The sequence below is a fragment of the Dermochelys coriacea genome, chromosome 7, assembly GCF_009764565.3.
Source record: "Dermochelys coriacea isolate rDerCor1 chromosome 7, rDerCor1.pri.v4, whole genome shotgun sequence".
NCBI classification, from domain to species: domain Eukaryota; kingdom Metazoa; phylum Chordata; order Testudines; family Dermochelyidae; genus Dermochelys; species Dermochelys coriacea.
The window spans coordinates 26883648-26910477 of NC_050074.1; the positions used below are offsets into that span (position 1 = coordinate 26883648).

At 36.7% G+C, this 26830-nt stretch overlaps 1 protein-coding gene across 1 annotated transcript in view; it reads left to right on the plus strand.

The window, feature by feature from the left end:
* ERC2 (ELKS/RAB6-interacting/CAST family member 2) overlaps positions 1-26830 on the plus strand; it is an 858283-nt gene that overhangs the window by 634397 nt on the left and 197056 nt on the right. Inside the window, 1 exon segment of the mRNA XM_038411791.2 lies at positions 4424-4571. Within this exon segment, the coding sequence (XP_038267719.1) occupies positions 4424-4571 (148 nt within the window).

Consider the following 26830-nt stretch of genomic DNA (forward strand, 5'->3'; position numbering starts at 1 on the left):
AGGAAGATCACCGATGGATTGTAGTTTTCCTCAGGAAGTCAGTGGTGTCTCTAAGATAGCTGGGAGTGCTGGTAGCGTAGGGCCTGAGCAGGGAGTCTACATAGCCAGACAATCCTGCTGTCAGGGTGCCAATGCTTGAGATAATGGGGCGTTCACGATTTCTAGGTTTATGGATCTTGGATAGCAGATAGAATACCCCAGGTCGGGGTTCCAGGGGTGTGTCTGTGCGGATTTGTTCTTGTGCTTTTTCAGGGAGTTTCTTGAGCAGATGGTGTAGTTTCTTTTGGTAACCCTCAGTGGGATCAGAGGGTAATGGCTTGTAGAATGTGGTGCTGGAGAGCTGCCTAGCAGCCTCTTGTTCATATTCTGACCTATTCATGATGACGACAGCACCTCCTTTGTCAGCCTTTTTGATTATGATGTCAGAGTTGTTTCTGAGGCTATGGATGGCATTATGTTCTGCACGGCTGAGGTTAGGGGCAAGTGATACTGCTTTTCCACAATTTCAGCCCATGCATGTCAATGGAATCACTCTATGTAGAAGTACAATCTGTTGTTTCAACCTTCAGGAGTCCACCCTGAATCCTTCTTTATGTGGTCTTGATAGGAAGGTTTCTGTGGGTTAGTATGTTGTTCAGAGGTGTGTTGGAAATATTCCTTGAGTCGTAGATGTTGAAAATAGGATTCTAGGTCACCACAGAACTGTATCATGTTCATGGGGGTGGAGGGGCAGAAGCCGTCATGTGCCAGCAATGCCCTTCTGCCATGTACATTAGCCAAACTGGACAGTCTCTACATAAAAGAATAAATGGACACAAATCATACGTCAAGAATTATAACATTCAATAACCAGTCGGAGAACACTTCAATCTCTTTGGTCACTCGATTACAGACCTAAATGTGGCAATTCTTCAACAAAAAACTTCAGAAACAGACTCCAACGAGACACTGCTGAATTGGAATTAATTTGCAAACTGGATACAATTAACTTAGGCTTGAATAAAGACTGGGAGTGGATGTGTCATTACAAAGTAAAACTATTTCCCCATGTTTATTCCCCCCCACCACTGTTCCTCACACATTCTTGTCAACTGCTGGAAATGGCCCACCTTGATTATCACTACAAAAGGTTCTCCCCCACCTTGTTACAGCGTGTATGGTAACAGCCATTGTTTTGTGTATATAAAAATCTCCCCACTGTATTTTCCACTGCATGCATCCGATGAAGTGAGCTGTAGCTCACGGAAGCTTATGCTCAGATAAATTTGTTAGTTTCTAAGGTGCCATAAGTACTCTTTTTCTTTTAATGTTAACTCTGTATTTTTTGTCCATGTTTTGAGAGGTTGACAGAAAATAATTGACATTGAGAGCAAGGGTATGCAGGGAGTTGGGGATCAAGATTTTGGGGGGTTTTAGATTGTAAAAAAAATTGTCAATGTCTTGCAACCCCCTTAGAGTGCCTTTCATTCCCCTGTGTGTATGTGAGAGACATAACCCATTGGTTATGAAACACTGCTGTAGATCTGCATGCCTGGGTGTCCACTGAGTTGGAAGACCCAGAGTGCAGACTTGGCAACATTTTTTGGATTGCTTCATTGATATTCAGAAGATTTTTTGTGTACCCATCTGCTTCTTAAAAGTGGAATTGTATAGTATTACAAATCCACACACTTCTGTGGTCTCAAGTACATATGGCATTTTTGGCAGGTAGAAAAATATGAGTAAATCTAAGTGTCAGTTGTCTGAATGCTACCAAATTTACCAAGACCTGTGACTGCCCTTGCTCTCTATTCAGATTTGGGGTCTCACTGCCAGTTTAATTCTGGAGGAAATATAAAGATTCACTACAGCAGCTTATTTGGTTTCCTTAGCAGTTGACAAAAAAATTATCCCTTGATTTTGACCTAACATTTTCATTCTCCACATGATTTTTTGAGAGGGTCCTCTTCTTTTACAGCTGGGTAAACTCTGCATTACACTTAGTAAAATATGACAATGTAGCAACTGAAAATTTGAAACCCACCAGCTGGCAAATATATAAAGTGAAATCTACTAGAGAATATGCAACTGTATCTACATATCTTAACTTCTAACTTAACCAGATTTAAGAACCACTGGGAAATCTGCGATATGGCCATCTAGTCTGTACTCAGCTTGCATTTGTTAGGTTTCTATTCTGACCATTCTGTGAACTTTTGCAACTGCACATCCAAACGGTGATTATATATTCTACTTCCTATTAGAAGTTCTAGGTATGGGAACTCAATTATTACTAGATTTGTAATTGTAATGTGGAACCATTTGAACTAAACATGTGATTGCAGAATTCATCTTTCGGTATCAAGCAAAAAGAAAAGGAGTACTTGTGGCACCTTAGAGACTAACAAATTTATTAGAGCATAAGCTTTCGTGAGCTACAGCTCAATGCATCCGATGAAGTGTGCTGTAGCTCACGAAAGCTTATGCTCTAATAAATTTGTTAGTCTCTAAGGTGCCACAAGTACTCCTTTTCTTTTTGTGAATACAGACTAACACGGCTGCTACTCTGAAAGGTATCAAGCAAGTTAATTATTTCTTTTTTGTTTTAGTACAATTCAGTTTATAACTTGATATTCATCTGATGTATCTACTTTAATAGCAACAAATAATAAAATGGCTTTGAGCCCATTAGCATTAATGTAGTAAAACAGTGCACATTTTTATTCTAGCTGTCCTGAAAGCAAGACTAATACAGCAGAAGCCGTCTGAAAGGATTGTTCAAGATACTGACAAAAATTGGTTGCTCAATGGAAGCTAATGAAAAAAACTGACTATTTCAGAAATATTCTTTTAGTTAACATAAACCATTGGACATTATGGCCAATTTTTGCTTGTAATTTTTGTTATATATGGTAATAAAAATGTCTGTTATCAACTGAACAATCAAATCATTAAGCTTAGCTAGTTTCATGTAATCACATATTTTGTGATTAATAATAATAATAATAATAATTATAAAACTAAGCTTTCTGATGTCACTTTGTACTTAAACAAAGACTGTTGGAGAAATATGACATTCTTCTATGCACTATTTGTAAAAAATAGAATTAAAAACAAAGAAACTTTGATTATAATGAACAGGCAGAATAATAAATGAGAATTTTAAGTCTATGTATAAAATGCAATTGTTTATCTAAAATTAATCCATATCTCATAACTTTGAGAGCAGAATATATGGGTTGTTTTTCTTTGGTTCCACCAGAAATATTGTCCTCTAAATATTTACATTAATACATTAGAAACTTTGAAATAAAAGTGATATAGCTCTCTTGACATTTTTGCTGGTAAGCTTGGAGGCTATAAAATTCCAGCCTCTTAGCTTACCTTGACTTTATGAAGTTCATGAGCCATATTCTTACAGCTATTAACAGGTGAAGTTTAGGGTTAATGTATGATTCATTTATCTGTGTTTTTTTTTTCTCATGTTGATCTTACATATTTCTGGAGGAAGACCTAGGCCATAATGTATTCTATTCTGAAAGCTTTTATATACTATGTGTTTTTTCTGAGCTGGAATATTTTGTTTCTCTCATTGCACACATTACACAAATCTAATACATTCTTATTATTATTTAAGAAACTAAGGGAAATATTGCTGTCTTGACTTCAAGGATGCTTAGGAATGTAAGGGGGAGTAAGACCCTTCCACATCCCTTCATGACTCCCTGCATCTCCATTGCAGGATTATTTTAATTAATGCCTTGGTTGGCAAATGCAAATGGCTCCAAAGCATGGATTAAGAGGAAGGAGGAATGAGAGAAGGAGAGGGAGTAACCCTGAAATCCACGTTTGATCATTTTCACTTTTTGCCAGAAATTACTCCTGTATTATGGTACTCACTGATAATTTAAAAACAGATCCTGCTTGATGCTTATAAATAATAGGAAAATGTTGAGTAAATGAGAGGGAGGTCCAGAGACCTGTCATTTGTGTGGTGAAATCTCCAGGAAGTAGAGACAAAGAACTGATTGGAAAAATATATTTAATTTGTAGCATTTAAGTCTTTCGTGTTAGATATTTCTAATATGAATTTTTAGTGACAAGCTTACTTGGATTAAGCAAAATGTGTTTTAAAACTATATGCCCAAAACTGTTTCTAACATGACAGAATTCAAAGAAACATTTCTAAAAACTGCATTGTATAATGTACTACATGTGTTCAGCTAAATGTCATGTGAAATATTTGGATGAAGAGAGAGCCCATTTTATTAATTTGTTAGCACATAATCTTTTCATGATTTCATGACACCTGCCACAGTTTGCAACTGGATGACTATTCAAAGTATAAATGATTTTTCAATTATCACCTACAAGAAATATTCCTATTTGTTTTCTGATTTATTTAAATGAAAAACAATAGCATTTTTAAATTTTATTTTATCAGGCAGGAAGCATTGCTTGCTGCAATCAGTGAAAAAGATGCAAACATAGCCTTGCTTGAACTGTCTGCTTCAAAGAAGAAGAAGACTCAAGAGGAAGTAATGGCTCTTAAACGAGAGAAAGACAGATTAGTACATCAGTTAAAACAACAGGTGGGAGAACATTCATTTTACTCTTCTGTTGGGGGCTGTGGCTTGGTGGTATTTTCATTTTCACTGTATTTATTCTAACCTCATATTGAAAGTCTTCAAGCCAAGCCTACCTTGTACAGGCAGCTGTGCAAGGTAGGGTACGAATAGTGTAAATATTGCCGTACTATTACTTAATTGATGGCTGTTTAGTATTTAGATGCATGTTTGCTTGGCTCATGTTATATGCAGCCAACACACTTTCTGTTTTCCCTCTTCCATAAAAACTGCCACCTTCATCATCACAAAAGACATCAAAGAGCAGATGCATCGCTTCGAACCTGTTTAGATATGTGTACATTTGTAGTAAGTAGTTATTTGTTCAGAAGGTTCCATGTTTTCTGAGAGGTTATCTGGAAATCATAATTGTGATTAAAACAAACCCCAAAATTAATAAAAATATTTTTATCTTTGTTTTTATAAATACATTGTAGCAGATGAATGCTTAGTTATAGGCTCTAGAAATAAGTTTTGCTATATGAAAAACTCTGTAAATATGATTTTATTTTCTATCTTACAAATGAGGAAAATCACGACAGTAAGCAGCATACAGTATCTATGGACATCTTCACTGACTATTTTCAATAATGTGAACACACTTTGTACACTGACTACTCTCTGATTTTGTCACAGCACTTATAGGTACTATTGGTTCAATAGCAAGCAAATGAGGGAAGGATGCTCAGATAACCTAAGTAGTAACTATCTGTGTCGTGTGTCATATGAGCATGTTGTCAAACACCTTCTCTCCTTTAGTAATGCTGAGCAAAGAGATGAGAAGGATGTTTTCAGATCGTGACTGGTAGATAGTGTTGTATTTGGTGTTTTCCTTTGTTTGGTAGTGTCATCATTGAGTTTTGTGATTGTTACCTGAGAAGCAGGGAAATATCACAAGGTAAAGTTATGCTAGTCCCTTCAGCCTCTCAAAGTAATCAATCAGTGGGTCATTTCACAGGTGAGCATGCCATGTTAATACTGTAGTTAGACAACGTTATGATTCTTTATTCTGAACCATACATTACATACTGTAGGTTTTCATTCACTCAGCAACAGAAAATTAAGGAAAACCCTTGCTTCTTAGCTAAGTTCCCTATAGCTCTGACCTCATGCACCTAATCATTATAGCTTTTTCCCACAGGTCTATAGAAATAGGAAACAGCCCCTGAGCATGAACATATCATCCGTTTGTGATGCTGACTTCATCACAGACATTGCTGCCAAGTACCTGGGTTCCAGCCATGATGCACATATGTCTCAGGTCAGTCAGCTATTTAGGAGACATTTCAGCCAATACCATATACCCAGTAGATACATCAACATTTGTGCTTTTTCATTCTTTTCACTTATTGATCCCAGAATTTTCCATGCTGCAGCCAAGCAGCATGGATTCAAACAATGGTCGACTTTCTTTCTTTCTTTAGATGACAGTAGATATTTCCTGTGACCACTTCATATAAGTCCCTTCTTTCCTTCTCCTTCATCTTTCCTGACTGAAGAGTGAAACAATAGAGCACTGGACCTTTACAGTGTCCGTCAACGATATTTCTGAAATGCACTGTAGATACCTATACACATATTGGTGTATCTCTCTTCAACTGATGTCTGTGAAGTTTGCAAAACATCCATAATTTCCTTCAGCCACAATGTAGGAACAGATATAAGCAAGAAGAAGAAGAGAAGCATTATTCTGGATATTTTAGATTAGAAACTTAGCCAAATACTACATGCTACTTCACTACTTATAGCTTTAATACACATAAAATTAATGCCAAAATTACCTCATTTTATTGTCCTGGACATCTCAAGAAGAAAAAGAAAATACCGTGAATGTGGCTTAACTAGGCTGCAACTTTATTAAGTAAAACATCTGGGAATCCTCTGAAAATAACTTGTCCAGTGTAGGTCATCCTTCCTTCTGTAATCTGTGTGATCTGGAGGAGGGCTGGTATCATCAGTCCTCATTGCTGGTCACCAGTACCCTCTCCTCATGCAAGATTTAAGCGTATAGGGAAAGGTGGTTGTCTCCTTGCTGTATTGGACATTAGAAGCCCTGACCCTGTTCCCCATCTTTTTTAGGAGATGCCTTCTCCTAATCTGCTTCCAATTCTGATTTATCAGGGGAACCAGACCCTATTGAATAATTAACTATGATGGACATCTGCCAAGTAGTGACAACATTAATTTTACAACCTAACCTATCCCTGTTGGCTGAGAAGAGAGAGGGTGGCAAAACAAAACAAAACGAAAAAACCAAACTAACAAAAAATAAAACGAAAACACCCTGCCCAGACCAATCTGGCAGTGAAGGAAATACTTCTTTCCAGAGCAGAAAGGTGATTATATGATGCCAAATAGCAAGGCTCCAAAACCCAGTCCTACTCTAGTCCCGAGTGAGGGAGATTTTTCATTCAAGGCACACAGGATGGCATCTCAAGCAGGGGGACAGGCCTGTTAGACCTCCCATTGGGTGCACAGGAGCTAATAGGTTTACTCTATACTCCTCTGTCTAGCCAATCAGCCAAAGAGCACCCCTTCTCAAGCCCACAAGGAAGCTGGGTGCCCATGGGGGGCGTAGAGGAGGTCAGTCCTTGAAGTGACCAACTTCCCCCCACATACTATCTCAGAGAAAGCTTCCTCATCAGTAAGGCTGCAGTGAGAGTAAGGGTAAGGTAAGTAAAGGTAAGTAAAGGTAAGGGGGGACAGGTTTGCTTCAGCACCCACTATAAATAGCTTGAAGAGGTGTCGCTGAGAATCTCTTTAGCAGAACAAAGAGTAGACTTTTTTTGTTTCACAAAGAGACATCAGAAGGTGAGAGCAAATGAGGTTAGAAATGGGTAATTTAAGGGCTCCAGTGCCTAGACTGTCTTTGCTCACAGGGAGTTTTCAGCTTCTGCCTTTTATGGTACTGTGTTCATTTCCTGTACAGGAATTCAGCCATAGCTTGGATAGCAAAGAATATGTATGAAACAGATTTATCTCCATATTGTATTGCTGCATGATCTACAATGTTCTGGTTATATCAATTATTTTGCAGGAGATGTCTTCATAACACTCATGCCACACTGGTACTTTCTATTGTGCACTAGTATAAATAGAAATGTTTCTTTTTTCCCTTCTTTATTATACCTTCCAGTGGGAACCTTCGTGCTGCTCTCCAGGTTTTGGTCTAATGAACGCTAACTTTTTACTCTTCTCTGCTGAACTGCCTCTCATTTTACCTTCCAGTTAGACACATTTTACTATTACTGCTCCAAAAGAGAAAACAATAGTCATGTAATAAAAGCAGCAGCCCTCCCATATCACTTCTAGATACTGACATGTGGTATGAATCAGGTACCAAGGGATAATTACCAATCTCCTGTTTAAAACAGAATAGCTGATTTGTAATGATTCCAAAATGATATTACAGTTAGCACTCCCATTTACATCTCTGTTTTCAAAGATTAGTAACTTTAGCAAGCAAATAATTTGGCTCTTTGTCAGGAGGTGGTTTATCTTTTAAAACTATAGAAATGTATTTGGCCTTTTTGTGCCTGACTTAAGAAAATACTGTTTGAATCAGCTGTTATTTTGAAAGCATCTAATATAGGCAAATCAGCTCAGCCTAAATAAAAACTGCCCTGAAACTTTGCCCAAAGTTCAAGATGCACCATTATATATCTCAGATCTGTTTCATTAGTTTTCTGCTTTCGTTGCCATATTCTAAGGCTGGGGTCTCTTTCTTTCTGTCTCACAAACATTCCCTGGCCCTGCTGTTGTCTGCTCCGGTGGCAGACCAGAATGCATAACACATGAGAGAAACTCTTGTGTTCTGAAGTCTCCAAACCACATTTCATTCTGGGGCATCACAAAGGGCGAAGCCCCAAAGTGAACATCATTGTGCACTGGGGGATGTGGAACCTAGCATGCCAGTCTGCTATACTGTCACTGAAGAATGATTGCAGTGTCTCAGAAAGTCCTAATGCTACTGGTAGGGAAGGCCACAGTAATGTCTCTCTGGAAACTCCTGTTGCTTTTAATGGAGATGGGAAGTTGAAGTATCTCGTTTAGGAAATTCCTGTTTTTGATGGGCCACAGAGATCCTAAACTTCCATCAAAGGAATCTGCCCTGGGAGCGGGGAAAACCATAGAGGGTGATAGGAAGGAGGACTGTAATTCCCCCCTGCCTTTCCCAAGGAATCTTAATGATTCGTATGAGGAGCCCTGGAATATCCTCCTGAAATCTCAAGTTTTTAGTAGGGGAACAGGGGACAGTCCTGTTGATGGGGATGAGATTCCCCAGATTCTTTGATAAGGAGAAAATGCTGAAGCCTCCCTCCTAAAACGTCTGCCAGCAGGAGAGAGGGCTGAGGAGTTTTCCCAATATGTTCTGATCCGGGTTAAGCCTATGGTGGTAGGGTGTGAGGGAAGAGTCATAGGACTTTGGTGGGGAGACCTCAAAATATTTAGCGTCTCCGAAGATTGATTTAAAATGTCTAGGTGCTTATCTGGCAGGAACATCTAAACATTTGCAAATTCACCTACTGCTGCTGAAAACACTATAGAGCAGGATCTGGTACTCCCACAGTGTGTATTCATATAGGCATCCAAGATCTGCTTCATATTTAAAGAGATATGGGACACTTTGTAGTAGATTTTTATTATTGTGTTTTAACAGTTCAAGAGGTCAACTCTATTAAACTCAGTGGAGTAACCCAATGTATTGAGGTTTCTCATAGAGTTTTATTGTGATTGGATTAACGCCAAAAAAACAGATTCTATCACAGTGCTGTAATGCATCACAGATTTACACTGAGATTGAATTGCCTAAATGCAAATGTGTCTGGATTTACCACAGGCTTACACTGTGATAAACTGCTCTAATTGCTGTGATAGAGTCCTAAAGCATCATGGTGTATTTTGTACTTCAGATGGAAGCAGATTGGCTCTCCACAACACTTCTGCAAGATAGTTTCAAAAGAACATTAAGGGTGTACCACAAACTGATGAAAGCACAGAAATTCCCATGTGACGGAGAAAAGTACCATATGTTTTTCAATAGCTAGGCATAACAGGGCAGCACCTGAACAGCTTTCTTAATCAGCCCCATTATGCCTCAGAGGCCATATGTTATGCTTCCACCTTAACGATGAATTTCCTTCCTTTTGTCAGTCTGTGTCATAACCTTAATGTTATTTAATGGCTTTTATTTGCAGTGTGAATTGTGTTATAACCAAGTCAATTCTTAGTATAAAAAAAAATTGGAGAAAAACATTTACTTCCCATGTATGACAGTTTAGCCAGCTGCACCCTTTTCTTTTATTGAAGTTTCATTCACATGTTGTCTTCAGTGCAAGTATTTGTCTGTAATACTTAAGGAAAGCAAATTTCTATATAACTCATAATTAGGGCCAGGGTTTTTTTAAGACATATAGTTGCAAACACAAAATGCTTTCAAAATTTTACATACTATTTAAGAACATATTCCATTAAAAAACAAAACCAAGAAAAAAACAACAGATAATTGTGCAAGCAGATTGATTATGGTAATTTGCATGTATAATTTCACTATTTGCATGTAGAATCACAGAAGAATCATAGAAGATTAGGGTTGAAGGAGACCTCAGGAGGTCATCTATTCCAACCTTGTCCTCAAAGCAGAACCAACCTCAATTAAATCATCCTAGCCAGGGCTTTGTCAAGCTGGGTCTTGACAACCTCTATGGATAGAGATTCTACCACCTCCATAGGTAACCCATTCCAATGCCTCACCACCCTCCTAGTGAAATAGTTTATTTTAATATCCAACCCAGACCTCCCCCACTGCAACTTGAGACCATTGTTCCTTGTTCTGTCAGCACTGAGAACAGCCTAGCTCCATCCTCTTTAAACCCCCCTTCAGGTAGTTGAAGGCTGCTATCAAATCCCCCCTCACTCTTCTCTTCTGCTGACTAAATAATCCCAGTTCCCTCAGCCTCTCCTCATAAGTCATGTGCCCGAGCGTCCTAATCATTTTTCTTGCCCTCCACTGACGTCTCTCTCCAATTTGTCCACATCCTTTCTGTAGTGGGGGGCCCAAAACTGGATGCAGTACTACAGATGTGGCCTCACCAGTGCCGAATAGAGGGGAGTAATCACTTCCCTCGATCTGCTGGCAATGCTCTTACTCATGCAGCCCAATATGCCGTTAGCCTTCTTGGTGACAAGGGCACACTGTTAGCTAATATCCAGCTTCTTGTCTACTGTAATCCCCAGATCCTTTTCTGCAGAACTGCTGTGTAGCCAGTTGGTCCCCAGCCTGTAGCAGTGCATGGGATTCTTCCATCCTAAGTGCAGGACTCTGCACTTGTCCTTGTTGAACCTCATCAGATTTCTTTTGGCCCAATCCTCCAGTTTGTCTAGGTCACTCTGGACCCTATCCCTACCCTCCAGCATATCGACCTCTCCCTCCAGCTTAGTGTCATGTATGAATTTGCTGAGGGTGCAATCCATCCTAACATTGAGATCATTAATGAAGATGTTGAACCGACCCCTGGGGCACTCCGCTTGACACCGGCTACCAACTGGATTGAGCCCTTGATCACTACCTGTTGAGCCCGACGATCTAGCCACCTTTCTATTCACCTTATAGTCCATGCATCCTATCCACACTTTTTTAACTTGCTGGCAAGAATACTGTGGGAGACTGTATCAAAAGCTTTACTAAAGTCAAGATATATCACATCCACTGCTTTCCCCATATCCACAGAGCCAGTTATCTCCTCATAGAAGGCAATCAGGTTGGTCAGGCATGACTTGCCCTTGGTGAATCCATGTTGGACCTGCTCCATGATTTTTCCAGGGACTGAGTTGAGGCTGTAGTTCCCCGGATTCTCCTTCCCTTTTTGAAGGATGGGCACTATATTTGCTTTTTTCCAATCATCTGAGACCTCCCCCGATCACCACGATTTTTCAAAGATAATGGCCAATAGCTTTGCAATCACATCAGCCAACTCCCTCAGCACCCTCAGATGCATTAGATCCGGCCCCATGGACTTGTGCATGTCCAGCTTTTCTAAATAGTCCTTAACCTGTTCTTTCAGTGCTCAGGGCTGCTCACCTCCTCCCCATACATGTACTGTCAGACTAATTATGTGTGAGAAATAGGTGGGCCTTATGTGCATAACGCCCTCATTAATAACTGTTCTAATATTTAATTTTAAAAATGATTTATTTAGGGTTGTGGGATTATTATTATTATCAATAAGTATTATTTATTTTTTATCATCATCCTGGATAGGAGGAAGAGATTAAAACCTATTACAATTCAAGCACAGTTTCAGCAAATAAATAAATAAATAAATAAATAACGCGATCTTGCTCAAATGGATTTTGTACACTTTCTGAATTATACCTGATGTCAGAAAGAACTCAGTTTGACTTTCAGATTCCAATTTGATTTTGCAATTAGAAACACCTAATATTGTTTGTAAATTGAGTAAATTTGCTTTGGAAACTGTTGAAAGCCAATAGACACCCAACTTGCAAAATCTATTTTTCCACATTCACTTTTTAGGGATAACCATGCTTTAAAATCAAATGATAAAAATAAAGGCTACATTTTAAAAGAATGATTTGTGTGTTGTCTTTTCAAATATCTCTATCAGTTCAATAATATTTTTTTCAATTGACAAATTTACTGATTTGTGATGAAAGTGTCTGGCAGTTGGCAAAGCAAATCATAAGTGCAAGCTAAACTAAAAGTAAATAAAACAAGCTATAGAATATTTATGCTTAGAGGACTTCATTGCAAATTTCACATCTTTGTTTTTTAAATATATAGGGCCAAATTATGGCTCTTAGACCCATGTGGTGGGCTGTCTCTCTGACTAGTCAAAGTACTCCAGTGGTAGTGCAGACTTAATGCTTCCAATCATACTGGCTCAGCAGCAGGAGTTGCTAGACCTCTACAAAAATGTAGCATTTACCAGTGAATGGAACCCCAACCGACATAGGCATACTCCTTCTGAGTTGTGAAGCAATAGCTTGTCATGTCTCCTTGCATGCAAGAAGCACAAGCGACACCCTAAATACTTGAAATAAATTAAGTGTTTGCATAAACAAATGAGAATATTACAACACATTGCCAGTCTATGGACTTAAATTAATGGAGACACATACTGAAGATCAAGATATTATTTTATGCCTGAACTTGTCATAAAATGTGTAATACACACATAGAATCTTGCTGAGATAGTCCATTTAAAAGACCAGTGAATGTCTGTCTTCCAGAAAATGCATTTGTTTATAACAGGTCTCTCTGTATTATGTAGTTTTAGTTTAGTTTATGATAACTGTAGATAGGTTACTTAACTTCTCTGTGCCACAATTTACCCATCTGCAGAAACAGGAATAATAATGTTCACCCAATTGGCACACTTTGAGATCTTTGGCTGACAGATGCCACCATTGAAGTGCAATGAATTATAGATAGTTATTGTAGAGCTGAAACCAAATATTTGTTATGTAGGAGTTTAAATCAAAGTGAAGCACAGTGAAACACCAACAACTGAACAATTAGGATCATTCTGAGTGTTTTACATGTGTATACTAATGATGAATGCTTGATGGGCCTCAAACACAATGTTTGTGTGAGGTTTAAAAGAGCTTTCAGAAATAAAGTATTAACTCACCACTAGGGCTGTGGTTGACTGATTGTATAATATGTCTAATCAGCCTAGCAAGGATTCCTTTTGAGTATTCAGAGATGGTTATTGTTAGTGACATTTGTACAATGATGCAACCCTTCATGAAATAATTAACCTAAAGCCCATTATTGAAAAAATCTCAAGGGATTTTTTTTAAGAACAGAAGATATTCAGTGTTCCTGATTTATCCTGATCTCAGATACTGTGAGTAAATTTCCCAGTTGTCTCTTTACGCTTTTGGGATGTTCAGCCAAAAACGTAAGTGGAATTGGCCAAATTGAGAGGTTTTCCATTTTATTCTTCTTCTCCAAACAAGAAATTAGAAACCTTTCCAACATTTTTGAGACTGCAGGTGTACAGGATACTCTGGCCAGAGGCAAAACTGGTGTTTGGCAGTGTTCTCTAACCTATTAGTTCATTGCTTCATATTTCAGCACATGAACATATTGCTGATGGAACAAACAGTGTGAGAACCAATCAAGGAACCTGTAATATCGCAACGATGTTAACTGCTAGCAATGTTTTCTCTTTCAAGCAATCCATGGAAGTGTTTCTTACTATGAGCTAGAACTGGTATATGTGCAAATAGTGCTTACAGCAACACCAGAAAAAATGAAAGAAACATGTTGCATTATACAGCTTAAGTACGTAACAAATAGTGTTAATGTGACATTAAGGGAATGAAATCAAGAACTCAAGTCAGGAAATTCCATAAATTAGGGTTTTTCTTGCAACATTCATTCAGCTATATTGCATACATTCTGTATATTTTTATATGTATCAGAAATATAAATAGTAATAGTATATTTACATTTAACAAAGAAAACAGGAATAGAAATTGCTACATATGTGTGATGTGACCAAGTTAGTGTTGTAGCTCAAAACATAATTTTTTGGAATTTCAGACTCCTGGGGTCTGCATTTTGCAACTATAATGGTACATTAATGCTACTTTATTGGATTTAATTTTCCTAATTTTTAGGGAATGAGGGGACAAAATATCAAGTGTTGCTTTCTTACATCCTCTCCAGAGATCACCAGTTGCAATCTTATCCTGCTTTATTACTCAAGCAGAATGCACTTTTGTGTACGCTCTTTAAAATTTGGCCCTTAATGACTTTATCTCAGTTTCCTCATCAGTCAAATGGAGACAACAAGACTTAATTATGTCACAGAGTTGTTGATAAATTAAATTAATGTGTGTAAAGTTCTTTAAATTCCTCAGTGGAAAATGTTATAGAAATGAAAAGTATTACTACTATTATTATCATCATCCCAGATCTTTATTAGAGGAAGACTTGGCAGACTGCTGGACCCTATTCTCCGTAATTTTTCATCAGGGGCTTGTAAGGAAATGCATATATTTGCTATAATCTTTCATTTCTTTTGAAAGTGATGTAATTCTTATTTTAAAGTGGTTGAAATTTTTGTGAACAATGGCCAAACTAAGTATATTTCCTGAAAGAAACTGACTCTTTTAAGTATTTTTCTCACAAAAAAGTTTAAATAATGTTAGTTATGACACAAACTAACAAAATCAAAGAAATTTAGCAATACATTGGGGTGAATTTTCAAAACAGTGTATGGTGTATGGATTTAACCAACCAAAAACTTCACTGGGAGTTATATTGTCCAATTTTACTCTCACCAAAGTCAGTGGATGTTTTGCTGCTGACTCCATTGTGTCGGGACAGGATGGGTTTCCAAGTGAACTGATATTCTTGGTCATAATTATATACACATCTGGGACCTTTGTAATGCCAGGATACAATGTTGAAAGTTAAAGATCAAAGTCCGTATTTTCAACCAGCCTCTCCAGTTGCAGGCATATCTGTTCACTGTGCTTGAAAACAAGAACTGAATGTGGAAATCAGTATTTGCAGTATTTACTCTAGCATCTCCAGTCTTTCTGTCATAGTAACAGTATCTTATATTATGAAAACGTCAAGATGTGTATTACTAACTGTTACAACTACTGATGTTATTGCTGTAACCTTTATTCTCCCTTCCACTTACGTTTATTACTATCATTTATGATAGTTGCTTAATTCAGCAGTCTTTACGCCTATGCCTGCCTTTAAGCACGAGTAGTCCCACGAACTTACTTTCTAATATGTTTTATTTTTCTCAGTCATGAGGTTTACTTGTCACTAATGTTATTCATATTCCAGTGTGCACTGTATTTTACTTTGTTTTATTATGGCTTGTTTTAAATTATGTTCAAATCTTTGTAATATATTAGTCCATCATGTACATCAATCCTAGAATACCAGTTCATGGTTAGATCATGTTTCCTGGTAATGCTAGTTACTTGAGAAGAGATATTTAGGGTCAGGGCTGTGTTGAGAGAATATTAATTACACCTCCTCAAGAGGTGTAGCAAGGGCTAGCCCTCCTCACAGTTTCCCCAGCACCTTTTGAAGTTGTATGTTTTGAAAGGCATAATATCTCCAGATGCACTTGCTTGGGTGTTGTGCCTCTTTCCCTCTTCAGTTCCACTCAGGCTCAGGAGTCATAATTGAACCTTTGTACCAAATGTTCCACTAAGATGAAAAAAAAAGCTTTTTTTCTCCCCGACTGGCATATACACTGTGATGGCTGGGCCTTGTAGGAATCGTGGACCTAGTATGCAAGCCAACACACACTGTTTCTAGGCAGTCCTCCTTTAAAATGGATCACCACCTACTTCTCAGCTTTGTCCTTATTGAGGATCCTAAATCCTTGATGAGCCATAGAGATGTCTAGTGATAATCTTTTTCATTGGTGATCTTCTCAGTTTAAACTTGTGCTATAACTTCTGTACAGCCACAGCAGCTGCAATTACCTTTGTTCAAGCAAGTATTTCAAAATTAATTGAGGTTTAACGTATGTTTCTCTGGGCTAGCCAAAAGGTTAGCAATCAACAAAAACTGGGGAGATGTAGCTTTTGGTTTGGCTGGAAGGATTGGGAAAGGATGTTACAAGTCCCAAGTGTTACCATTTTTGCCCTGAAAATGAAAAACATTTGCATTATATTAAAAAATCATGAATCTCCATTAAAGTATATTTTTCTCCATGAGGCATTTATGTAGCATAAATGGAGAAATTCATTCAGGTCTATTATTAAGTTTTCAACTATGATAAAGCTTAATGAAGGTAGGCTGTACTTTAGGTAGTGTCTATTTGATCTCAAATTTAGCTACTCCATTATACATTTAGTTCTAAAATGTCCCTGTGATATTGGACGAAACTATCACCACTGCAAAGAAGAACTGGTTATAGATAGAGTGCCTTAACAAAAAAAGCTAAGCATAGTGTTGTGATGTCTCTTTGCTCTCTCTCTCTGCCACCCATCTCTATTCTAATAAGCCAACAATGGGTTGAAATTGATATTTCCTTTCTCAATTGTTTCTTGCCTACTAGGGAAAAAATCCAGTACTTTCCACTTGGGTTGTATACTTTACATGGTGCAAGTAGGAGAGCTGAACCCAAAAATGAAACAGCAAAAATTAAGTGTATCATGCAGATTCTACAGGACATGGAAAGACAATTGGTGCTGTTAGCCCTATAGTTGCAGCACTAAAGGTCTTGGTTTGCTACTGTAGCTTCCGATTCATGTCTGTTTTTAAATAATTATTGTGGGGAATTATCCTTTTAATAAGTTATTTCCTGTCATTGTAAAATATCAAAAAAGAGACCTACAACCTTATATTGCTTGTCTGCTTTTAGTAGGACCTCGCCTGAAATGTCCCCAGGCAGCTTCTATTCCAGAGCTTTAATTATGCTTTTTAACCTACTTCTTTGTGTCTGTGTTCTTACATACTTCTTTGTAATTACCAAGTTTAGTAGTGGGACTCAGACAGATACTTTTAGCATGACTTTAACCTATACATTACTGACTATGCTGTATTATTACAAGATATTTCCTGTGCTGTGAGTCATGCTGTTAATTCACAGAACTTGAAAAGGTTTAGAAGATGCGAGCTGCAAATGTAGTGAACCACAACAGAAAAATCAGAGGGACCATGTTCAGATCAGTATAACTTTATTCAATCACAAGTGTCATGAAAGTTGAAATTTGGCCTCAGTACTTCAGATAAGTGTTTACCTGACACTTGGAATCGCAGTCTGTCTCAGTCTGCCAAGTTTCTAATATCCCAGCTGGTGTTTGTGACAAGACTGTTACCCTTCAGCATTTAAAAGAGAGAGACTTATTAGGCATTCTATCTTGTCTCAGGATAAGTCAGTCACATTTTGGAATATTGCATGGCAACAGGTGTCACGGCCATTAATATCAGTTAAATAGTATTTTATGCAAAGCTTATCTGCCACTGTTCAGCTATTTAAATGATCAAATCAGAGTCTCTGGCAGGATCCATTGTGGGGGCAAAGGGAGGGAGGAAACCAATCCCATCTACTTTCCATTCATTATTTCTAGCAATCTTGAATGGAAAGATTGTGCCTAACTTGCTTTCAGGTGGTTAGGCAGACAGACTGCTTTGCTCGAAGGTTTATTTATGCCATCCAGGCCTCTTTTGACTCATGCCATGTACTTCCCCCAGGATCTTTTCTGCATCACATACTTACTCTTTGAGCTCTACCCCATGACAGACCTCGGTTTAACTTTCAAATTAGCAGTTAATTTAAAAAAAATCTGCAAACTGTTCCATCACTTTTTAAACAGCTAATTATTGTGGGCTCATTCTGCTTTTATTTCCTAGGATTTTTCTTGCATGATAAATTGTACTTCCATTTCTGGTACAGAATCTGCCAACATTTTTCTCTCCTAAAATATGACTACACAGTTCATCCGGGATCTAATCTGGGTCTTATTTGCAGCTGTGTGAGATCTTGGATGAAGATTGGCCTTTAAGAGAACAAAAGTATTCCTCACAATTATTTCTTACTCCTATTCTCAGGCACTTTAGACCTTGATGACAGACATTTCTGCTCAAGCACACATCTGCCAATGATTGCACTCGACAAAGTTTTCTACCAATTGTCCATGTTAGTGGACCCTCTAGATACCATGCAGGCTCTGTTTAATATAGACTGGCATATGTATGGAGGGAAAAGAACACAGAATTTGTCTTTCCTATAGCCCAAAAGCACCATGGATTCCTACACTTTACCTTGGTAAAAGTACATTTCAAATTCTTATATCCATGCTCAGAATACGTTGCCAACTGCAGTCAAAGTTAATTGTCTCTCAGGTCACAGCACAGGAATTGGAAGTTGAAGAATAGTCAAACCCATCTTCAATAAAATCTCATGCCTCTGCATCTATCTTGACCAGCACACTTCTCATCATAAATCATCTCTTGTATGAGTAAGAGAAACAGCACCCTTATTATTCGGTCTGGAGTTAGAACTCTAAAAACAAAGAAACCTCTCAAATGTATTATACCTGCAGTGCTTTATGCTATATTCCAAGATTAAAAAACTATGTTAAAATGAAGTTGAGGTTGAGGGTACATATCAGTAGTTTAAAGGTAAAAAAAAATTACAGCGATGTTATAATGATCCCAAACCATTAATTACAAACCCAGGAAATTCAGGGGCAAGGTTACATTTAAAAGAAATCCAAACATGTTAAAGTGTGGAAATACACAGTTAAGTCACCCAGACAAACTAAACCCTGCCCTGTAGTGACGCCATCCAATAATCATACGATCATGATTAAGGCGTTTTTGCATTTGTGATCCCAGACTAAATAAAACTGATTTTCAAAGAAACATTTAAATATTCCCTCCCATAATAATTACAGCATCCCTGACATCTTTTATTTGTCCTTCTGCTGTTGAGCTGCATTCACTACCTTATCTTCATCTTAACTTTTGTCTTGGAATTGTCTTCTTTTTAAAAGATTATTATAAATATAATACATGAGCAATAAATAAGAAACCCAGAGAATAATACTTTGAATTATGTCAAGATGTGTAGTATGAGCCTTACATCTTATACAGAGATCAGCAAGCTCTACAGGAAAGGGGGGATCGTAATCCCTGCACCTCAATGTGTCTGAAATGTAATGGCTCCCTTTATATTACTGCCTCAGTTTCCCCCTATATATCTGCCTCAGTGTACCCTTGGGGGCCTTTCAAGCACTGATATCCAAGTTAATATACAGCCACAGAACCTCGAAAGAACAATGATAAAGGGGCAAATAAACTACCAATGAGAAGACTTGACATGTGACGAATCCATCTCATTACAACCCTATAGAATTGTTGCATGTAAAATAGCTACAGATGAAGGATGGTGATTGGTTGAATTACCTCTGTTACAATGGCATCACTTAAGAGTTACGTGAGCTGACCTGATGTCTGTAGCCTGTATAAGCATAACAATTAGATAGAACAATAATTAACAATACACATTAATAAGTTGGCTATATTGAAAGATATTAGTTGTAATTAAGCTAATACATAAGTTTGGAATGAATGTTAATTATATGGAGATTTTGAAGGGTCTGTGTCATTCGGGAGAAAGAAAAGACTGACAGATGCTACATTTTGTAAAGGACCTGTTTAATTTATAAACTATTACTAGATTTGCTTGTAAATTCTCAGAAAATTCAATTTGTACTAAAAGAGTAGGTCTGTAAGTTTGGGGAGGAGACACAGAGGTTGGATCCCGGATTTAATTACAAAATGGAACTCAATTTTAATTACTAGCACTTCTGTAATATGTATGAGGGAATTGTAAAGATGTTTACCATGTCAATAAAGGTTCTGTATAGCTTATCTCCCCAAAATGTCAGGTCTTTGACCTTTGAATCTCATGATGCCTTTCATAGATCTAAGTTAAGATTTTTAAAGCTAACTAGAAGATTTGGACATATCACTCATTCATTTTCATTGGCTTCTTTTATTTCCAAATCTCCTAGTCAGCTAGCTTTGCAAATCTCAATCCTGGTGTTTTGGGGCTAATGTTCATTTTTGGCTCCTGTTAAAAATTTTCTTAGTGGAATTCAGTGCTTGATTCCATGGATATCATAATATTCATAGTCCACACCATTAAGCAATCCTTTCTCCTGAGAGGGAGGAATTGCCACGTTCAGTTCAAGAAAGTCTCTCTGGCAGAGTTATTTACAGAATGGGTACTACTGATGGCATTTTAGAGATTGAGGTTTTATTCTGAGTCATCTGTTGATCCACAGAGTGAGTAATCATAAACAGGAAAAAAATCAACTGTTTAGAATTGAAAGCTGTCTCAAAAGAATTTTCATAGCTTTTCAAGGATATCTGTGTTGCTTTGTTGCATTCACAACAATGAATCCACACTCAAAGAATCCATAACTACAACTGGGGAGCTAAACAAAAAAATTACCAAAGCCACAAGGCTCTGCTTAACTCATGCAGAAGGGACTCTGCTTAAGTCTCATATCTAGCTGGTAAATTAAACCTAGTATTTGATTGTCTCAGTGACAGAGCACTTATCTGGGGAGATTTAGCTCTCTAATCAGTGATAATATACTCAAAATTAAATGGTTCAGGATCTGAAGATAAATGGCTGTTAGGTTGAACATGTGTGCAGGGCCTGTCAAACTGGAGTTTGAAGTTACCAATTTTGAAACTCACAAGACTAAATGGTGAACAAGCAACAAAATGAAACAGCTAAGTAGAAACTTGGACTTCTCTTTTGCCAAATTTTTGGAAGCTCAGGCTCTGCAGACATCATCTTAAATGCCTGCTATTGCCACTTCACTAATCCTTAGAAGTCACCATAATGTTCATTTAAAAAGTCATAACTATTTCACAAAGCATTTTCATACTTTATTTCAGGAATACCCCCCTCTAATGGATATTTATATTCAGTCTACATGTTGGAGCACAGTCTGGATTCCTTAGCTTATAAAAATACATATTGTTTACATAAGCTTCTTCATTTCATGCATACTGTTACAATCCTTGAAAAGGTTGTCAGTTGACAAGTAAGATAAATTGATTTAGTGGACTTTACAAGTGTTTAAAGTTAAGTAAAGTGTGTATTGTCCAGTATTTAATTAAATGTAACTTAGGCTACAAATCAACTACAGCAGCGTCTTCCAATGGGCAGTTAATGTTTTCTGTGTCTTGCACAAACAGAAGCATTTGAGATTCTTCACTTGTCTGCAGTTGATACCAGTTTACAATGTATGTGTAAAACTGCTGTTCTAAGACAAAATACTTGATTTTATTTGGAGATCACAAGTGTTGGATTTAGATGACTTGTTTAGGAAAACTTTTTAATGGTTATCCAACCAAATTTAGTCCTGGAGTTCTCAGTGCAAGTGCTACTGAAAAAGCAATTGGTGTTGCATTTACATACAGTAGGTCTGAACTGGTCCCACTGTTTTATACACATTCTGGAAATATTTTGGTTCTTTATTTGAGCTGTGTTCTGTATAGTTTCTTATTTCAATTCTTATATAGGGGATATCAAAGCTAAAAGGGATGTAACTTGTTTTCCAAAATTAATTTCTTTAAAAAGACCAAATTAAATCTTTACTAATAATAAATCAATAAGAATAATATTTTGCACTTTTATAGCACTTGTCATGTAAAGTTCTCAAAGTATTTTATGAAAGTGAGTAAATATTAGGATCCCTATCTGTATTAGCATCCACAGAGCAAAGATTTTGCAACTTGTCCAAAGTCAAACAAGTCCATTACAAAATCGGAACTAGAATGCATGTGTCCAGATTTCCAACTGCATGTTTTAATGATCAGCCCACATTGCCTGCAGCGTAGCAGTAGACTTTATTTCTGCCTCCTCACCACTTTACATAAAAGAAATAAGCTATAGTAGGGGAATATTCTGAAAATATTTCAAATTCCATTTGGTGAGGAGAGATGGGGGAGAAAATCCAAAGGTAAGTAATAGCTATTGAACGATATTATCTCTATATATCCCTTAGCAACAAATCTTGCTATTTTTTTCTTCATTTAAACCACATTTGTGAGAGTTTTATTGTTAACTTCATCCAGATGACTGATCAAAGCATAGTTCCCTATTGCTACTTTGCTAAAATATTTTTTAAAGACAGTTTTAATATTACAGTTTTACAGCTACATATTGCTGTTAAGCTATTGTGTCTATTACCAGTCAATCAAAGACTTTCATTTCATTTCAGTAGATCCTTTCTTATATGCCACTGACTCTTAGGAGGACATGAAATGTCTGTCAGTTTTCCTTCAGAGGCTAGTCATAAATTCTCTAGTAAATGGGTGAAATTTCAGTTACCCCCACCATGTGTGACTTTGGAAACTCAACTAATAGCAATGTTGAATGATCAAAGATAACTGCTTCAAACCTTAAAGATTATTATACTTACGTATCTTGGCGTTAGCTGCTTTTAATTTCTCTTTCATTCATTGATTACATAACCATATCACAGAAGGGATGCTCCCCTCTGTATTTACTCAATAAATTATTAACTCCTTAAGAGTAAACAGTTCTGGCAAGTTTATATTGTTCAGGCTAAAATTAGTTATCTTTATAGGAGATGCATTTAATTAATATATTGCATTTTGTATGTTCAGGCTTTTCATCTATTTTCATTATAAATATAAATATTCTAAACAATATCATAACAAGAAATAAGAAAATATTCAATTGGATAAAGCTCGTGTGAGTAATATCAGTAGGTAACACTTTTAACATAAGAAAATAGAATTAAAATAAGTAAATGATTTGTTGTGATACTATAGGATCCACAATACACTATGCAATGAAAATGTAACAATAATTATTATATTTTACACTTCTATAGCACCTTTCAGCCAAAGCCTCTATGTGCTTTACAAATATGAAGTACTATAGCTGCCATTATACAGATAGCTAAAATAAGGTACAGAAAGATTAAGATATATGTCACCGTCCCATATAGAACCAATGGTAGAATTGGGAAGAAAAATCTTATCTTTTGAATCTTAGCCTCATGTATTAACAATGTACTCTGAAAAGTGACTGGGGGAAATATTAGATTGTAGAATTTCATGTTCATTGTCTTTCAGCTACTTTGTATCAAATATGCTCATTTTACACATAAAAGGATATCTCATTCAAACTGCCAGTCCTGCAAATTCAACTTGGTATCTTAAAATCAAGCTAAGGTCTTTCTGGCTAGTGCTTCATCACCAGGAATGAATACTGTACAAATGGAACGTAGTTAAAATTACGTTGATGGTGTGTGAGCCAGAATGGAATCCACCTTATTCCCTCAAACCAGTAACTAAATTAGTTCTGCATTGCTAGCACGAATAAAAATTAGTAAAAAGTTCATTATTCTGAATAGATATAAGGAGAAGATCTGCTAAGTAGTAAGGTGCCAGTTTTACGTATCAGTTTTTCTGATTACATCCAAACTTTAATTTATAACTGAGTTCAGAGGATCCCAGATAGCATGAAAAGATGTCAGTTTGCCATCTTTCACTGCGAAAACTGTTTTGAATCTATAGACTTGAGATATTGCATGTAGCCAACATTCTGTATTCAATTGTGATTAATATTTCTAGTAATGAAGCATTATTTTAATTTACTTTTTATTAAAAAGGGGTTTGACTCTGTACATGTATCAACATATATCAAAATTGCTAAATTAAGTCCCAATTTTTCAAAACCTTTAGGTATATGCTTAAGGGCTTTGCAGAAAGCAAATGGATTTAAGCACATGCTTAAAGATTCTGTTGTTCTGGGGAGTAAGTTTACTGAGAAGCTGAAACTAGCATCGGATGCTGCTGCCCACTTTGTGAGAGTCTTACTAGGAGCCAAAGACACAAGTTTCCATTGGGTTTCCAGATAGGATATATGGTGGTGTTTTTCATTTGTAAAGCCTTAACTGGCATGGGATCGGGCTACGTGGAAGATTCTCTCTTTCCCTGTGCCATACTGCCATGGGGGTGGTAATGGAGATGTTGAAACTGGAGCCACTTCAGTATAAAAGAGAGGGAGGGTCCAAAAAGACGGTCTGCATTCTCGCCTCTCAACCTTTGGAATTTATTCCCTCACTCTTGTTTGAAAACAATGCAAATATATTGATCTTCAGGGCAAATTGTAAGGCTCATCTATTTTCATAGTCTTCTGGAGACGGTGAGATTATAAGGGGTGGGATGGGATAAGACCCTAGGTGGAATGGTGTATTGGGTTATTTGTTATTTTATTATTATTGAATATGTCTAAGAAGCAAGGCTTATTGTGTTCCTTTATTTGTTTCCATAATATCAAATATAATTTTAAGTGAAGCTGGGCATTTAGAAACTTAGGTCGATCCCTTTTTGGTTTAGAATTTGAAGTAAATAACATGCATTACAAAAATGATAACTAGATATCCAGGATTTTGCATTTGAAAAAACACTCTCTTGGAGTTGTCATAGATTTAATAGTCAGAAGGGACTATTATCCTCATCTAGTCTGAACTATTGAATAGCACAGGCCAAAAAACCTCACCCAGTAATTTCTGCATTAAACCCATAACTTCTGTTTGAGCTCTTGTATATCTTCTAAAAAGATATCCAGTCTTGACTTAAAGACTGGATGTGTTGGACTAGTTTTTTATTTGTGGAATTACAGAATAAAATGGGAGTTAGTAAAATGAAGATAGGACAATATTTGGTACTGTGGCATCACTAACAAAATATATAGAGTAAATATATAAAGATATATTAGACCCAAAACATATTAGCTTTTGGCTAATGGAATAATTGGCAGTTGTAATTGTGTTTTAAGACCCTATTCTGCTCTATTTAAAACAGTTTTGAGAGGAAAATTTAAATACTACATATTCAAAAACTGTCCTTTAAGAGCTATTAAATAATAGTTATAAAGCCAAAATTGGCGCAGACTTGAAGTTGACACATTTTAAACACCCACATAGATTGTACTGATCTATACATGTTCTAAGATTAAGAGATTCCAATATTTTAAACTAAAACTGTAGATTCTGATGTACTATAGCGTCACAAGTTAAATAGAAAACTTTTAGCAAGCGCTTGGTTGGGAAATCTTCAAGTAAATTCAAGATGCTGCAGGAAGTGATAGTACTGCCAAGTCAGTAGGTGACACTCTTCCCTCTGAGTCAGTATTTAACCAGTGTTCCAGCATGTTGTCTTGGGACACTACTGTTGGAGGTGCTGTCTTTCAGCTAAACCTAGGCTGTAAACACATGTGGTCTATAAAAATCCCATGGTATTTTTGCAAGTGTAACACTCAGCAGTAATGTACAGAGTATTATGCTTTTTAGAAAGGGCTAGAAAAGATTGTTATATCCCTCTATTATATTTCCTCACTGTGTTTACTTTTTTCCAAAAAGCACTTCTATTTATAAAATGTTTTGAAGATCACAAAAGATCTCATTCGTAAATTATAAGAAATATCCTAAGGAAAATAGAGTTTAGTATAGAAGTACTGTGTTTTTTAATGGTAGATCAAGTGAAACAAAAATTTAATCTTAAAATGTTCATATTAACTTATTCCTGCAGAGGGCTAACCAGCCAAAACGTATTTTACCAGAATTTGGTGCCATTTTTAAGAGGCCAGTTAAAAGCAAGATTTTTGAAAGGGTTTATTTAGGGTGTCTGATCAAAATGTGATTTTTTTTCAATCTTTGTTTCGCACTTCTTACTATGTTGCTCCCAGTATAGACAAATTAAAGGACGCTTCCTATAGCATTCACAGTTGCTTTGTGCATATTTTTACTGCAATCCAGAATTCACCAAAAAAAAAAACATTAGAACTGGTTTATTTATATTTCAGCACCAAATTAGAAAGATTACATCATTCATTTACAGTTCTTATCCCAGGACACTTCTAATCCCCACCACCTCATTACAGGAGACACTTTTAGGATTGCATATATCATCTTGTTTAGCTTTTGCATTCTTTTATGGGATACAGTTGAAAGGTAGGAAATTTAAAACTGTTCATTGATAAGAAAATAAACTAATAAAATCTTAGCAGCTTCCCCAAAGGGGAAAAATATTACAGTGTTTACAGTAACTGGGTTAATATTTGTCCATTAGTTTTCCATCTTTTTCACCCTCGTGAAAAATAAATATATTATTTTAAATATAAATGCAAACAATCTACCTATAATTCAGATAGAATTGATCCTCTGGTAAAATTAGAAGATACTCCTTCATAAGTACACACAGTCATATGCTTCTCTCCCCTTATCCAGTGTGGAGGAAGCAGAATGGCCCTAATTGTACAGAAAACATTCAGTGCTATGCTGATGAGAAAGATATTGACGCAGGGTCTCTTCTCCTCCTCTTATTAAGTTTAGAATGTAAACAAACGAGCGCACAGCTACAGGTCAGCACAAACTCTATATTCTGTTTCTAGTAAACACATAAATGTAAGATGCCTGCAGCCATTCCATGTTATTAAATGATTCTGGCCATTTAATGAAAATTCATACATCTTTTTCTTCCACGTATTAGGAATGTCCTATTACACTGTTGTTAAGCAGAAAATGAGGGTACACTACTGCAAATCCTTTCTTAGCCCAGGATTATTTTGCCTCCAACCATGGTAATTTCCATTTATAATTATGTTGAAATGATTGGGAGGTGTCAACTCTTGTTGAATATATTG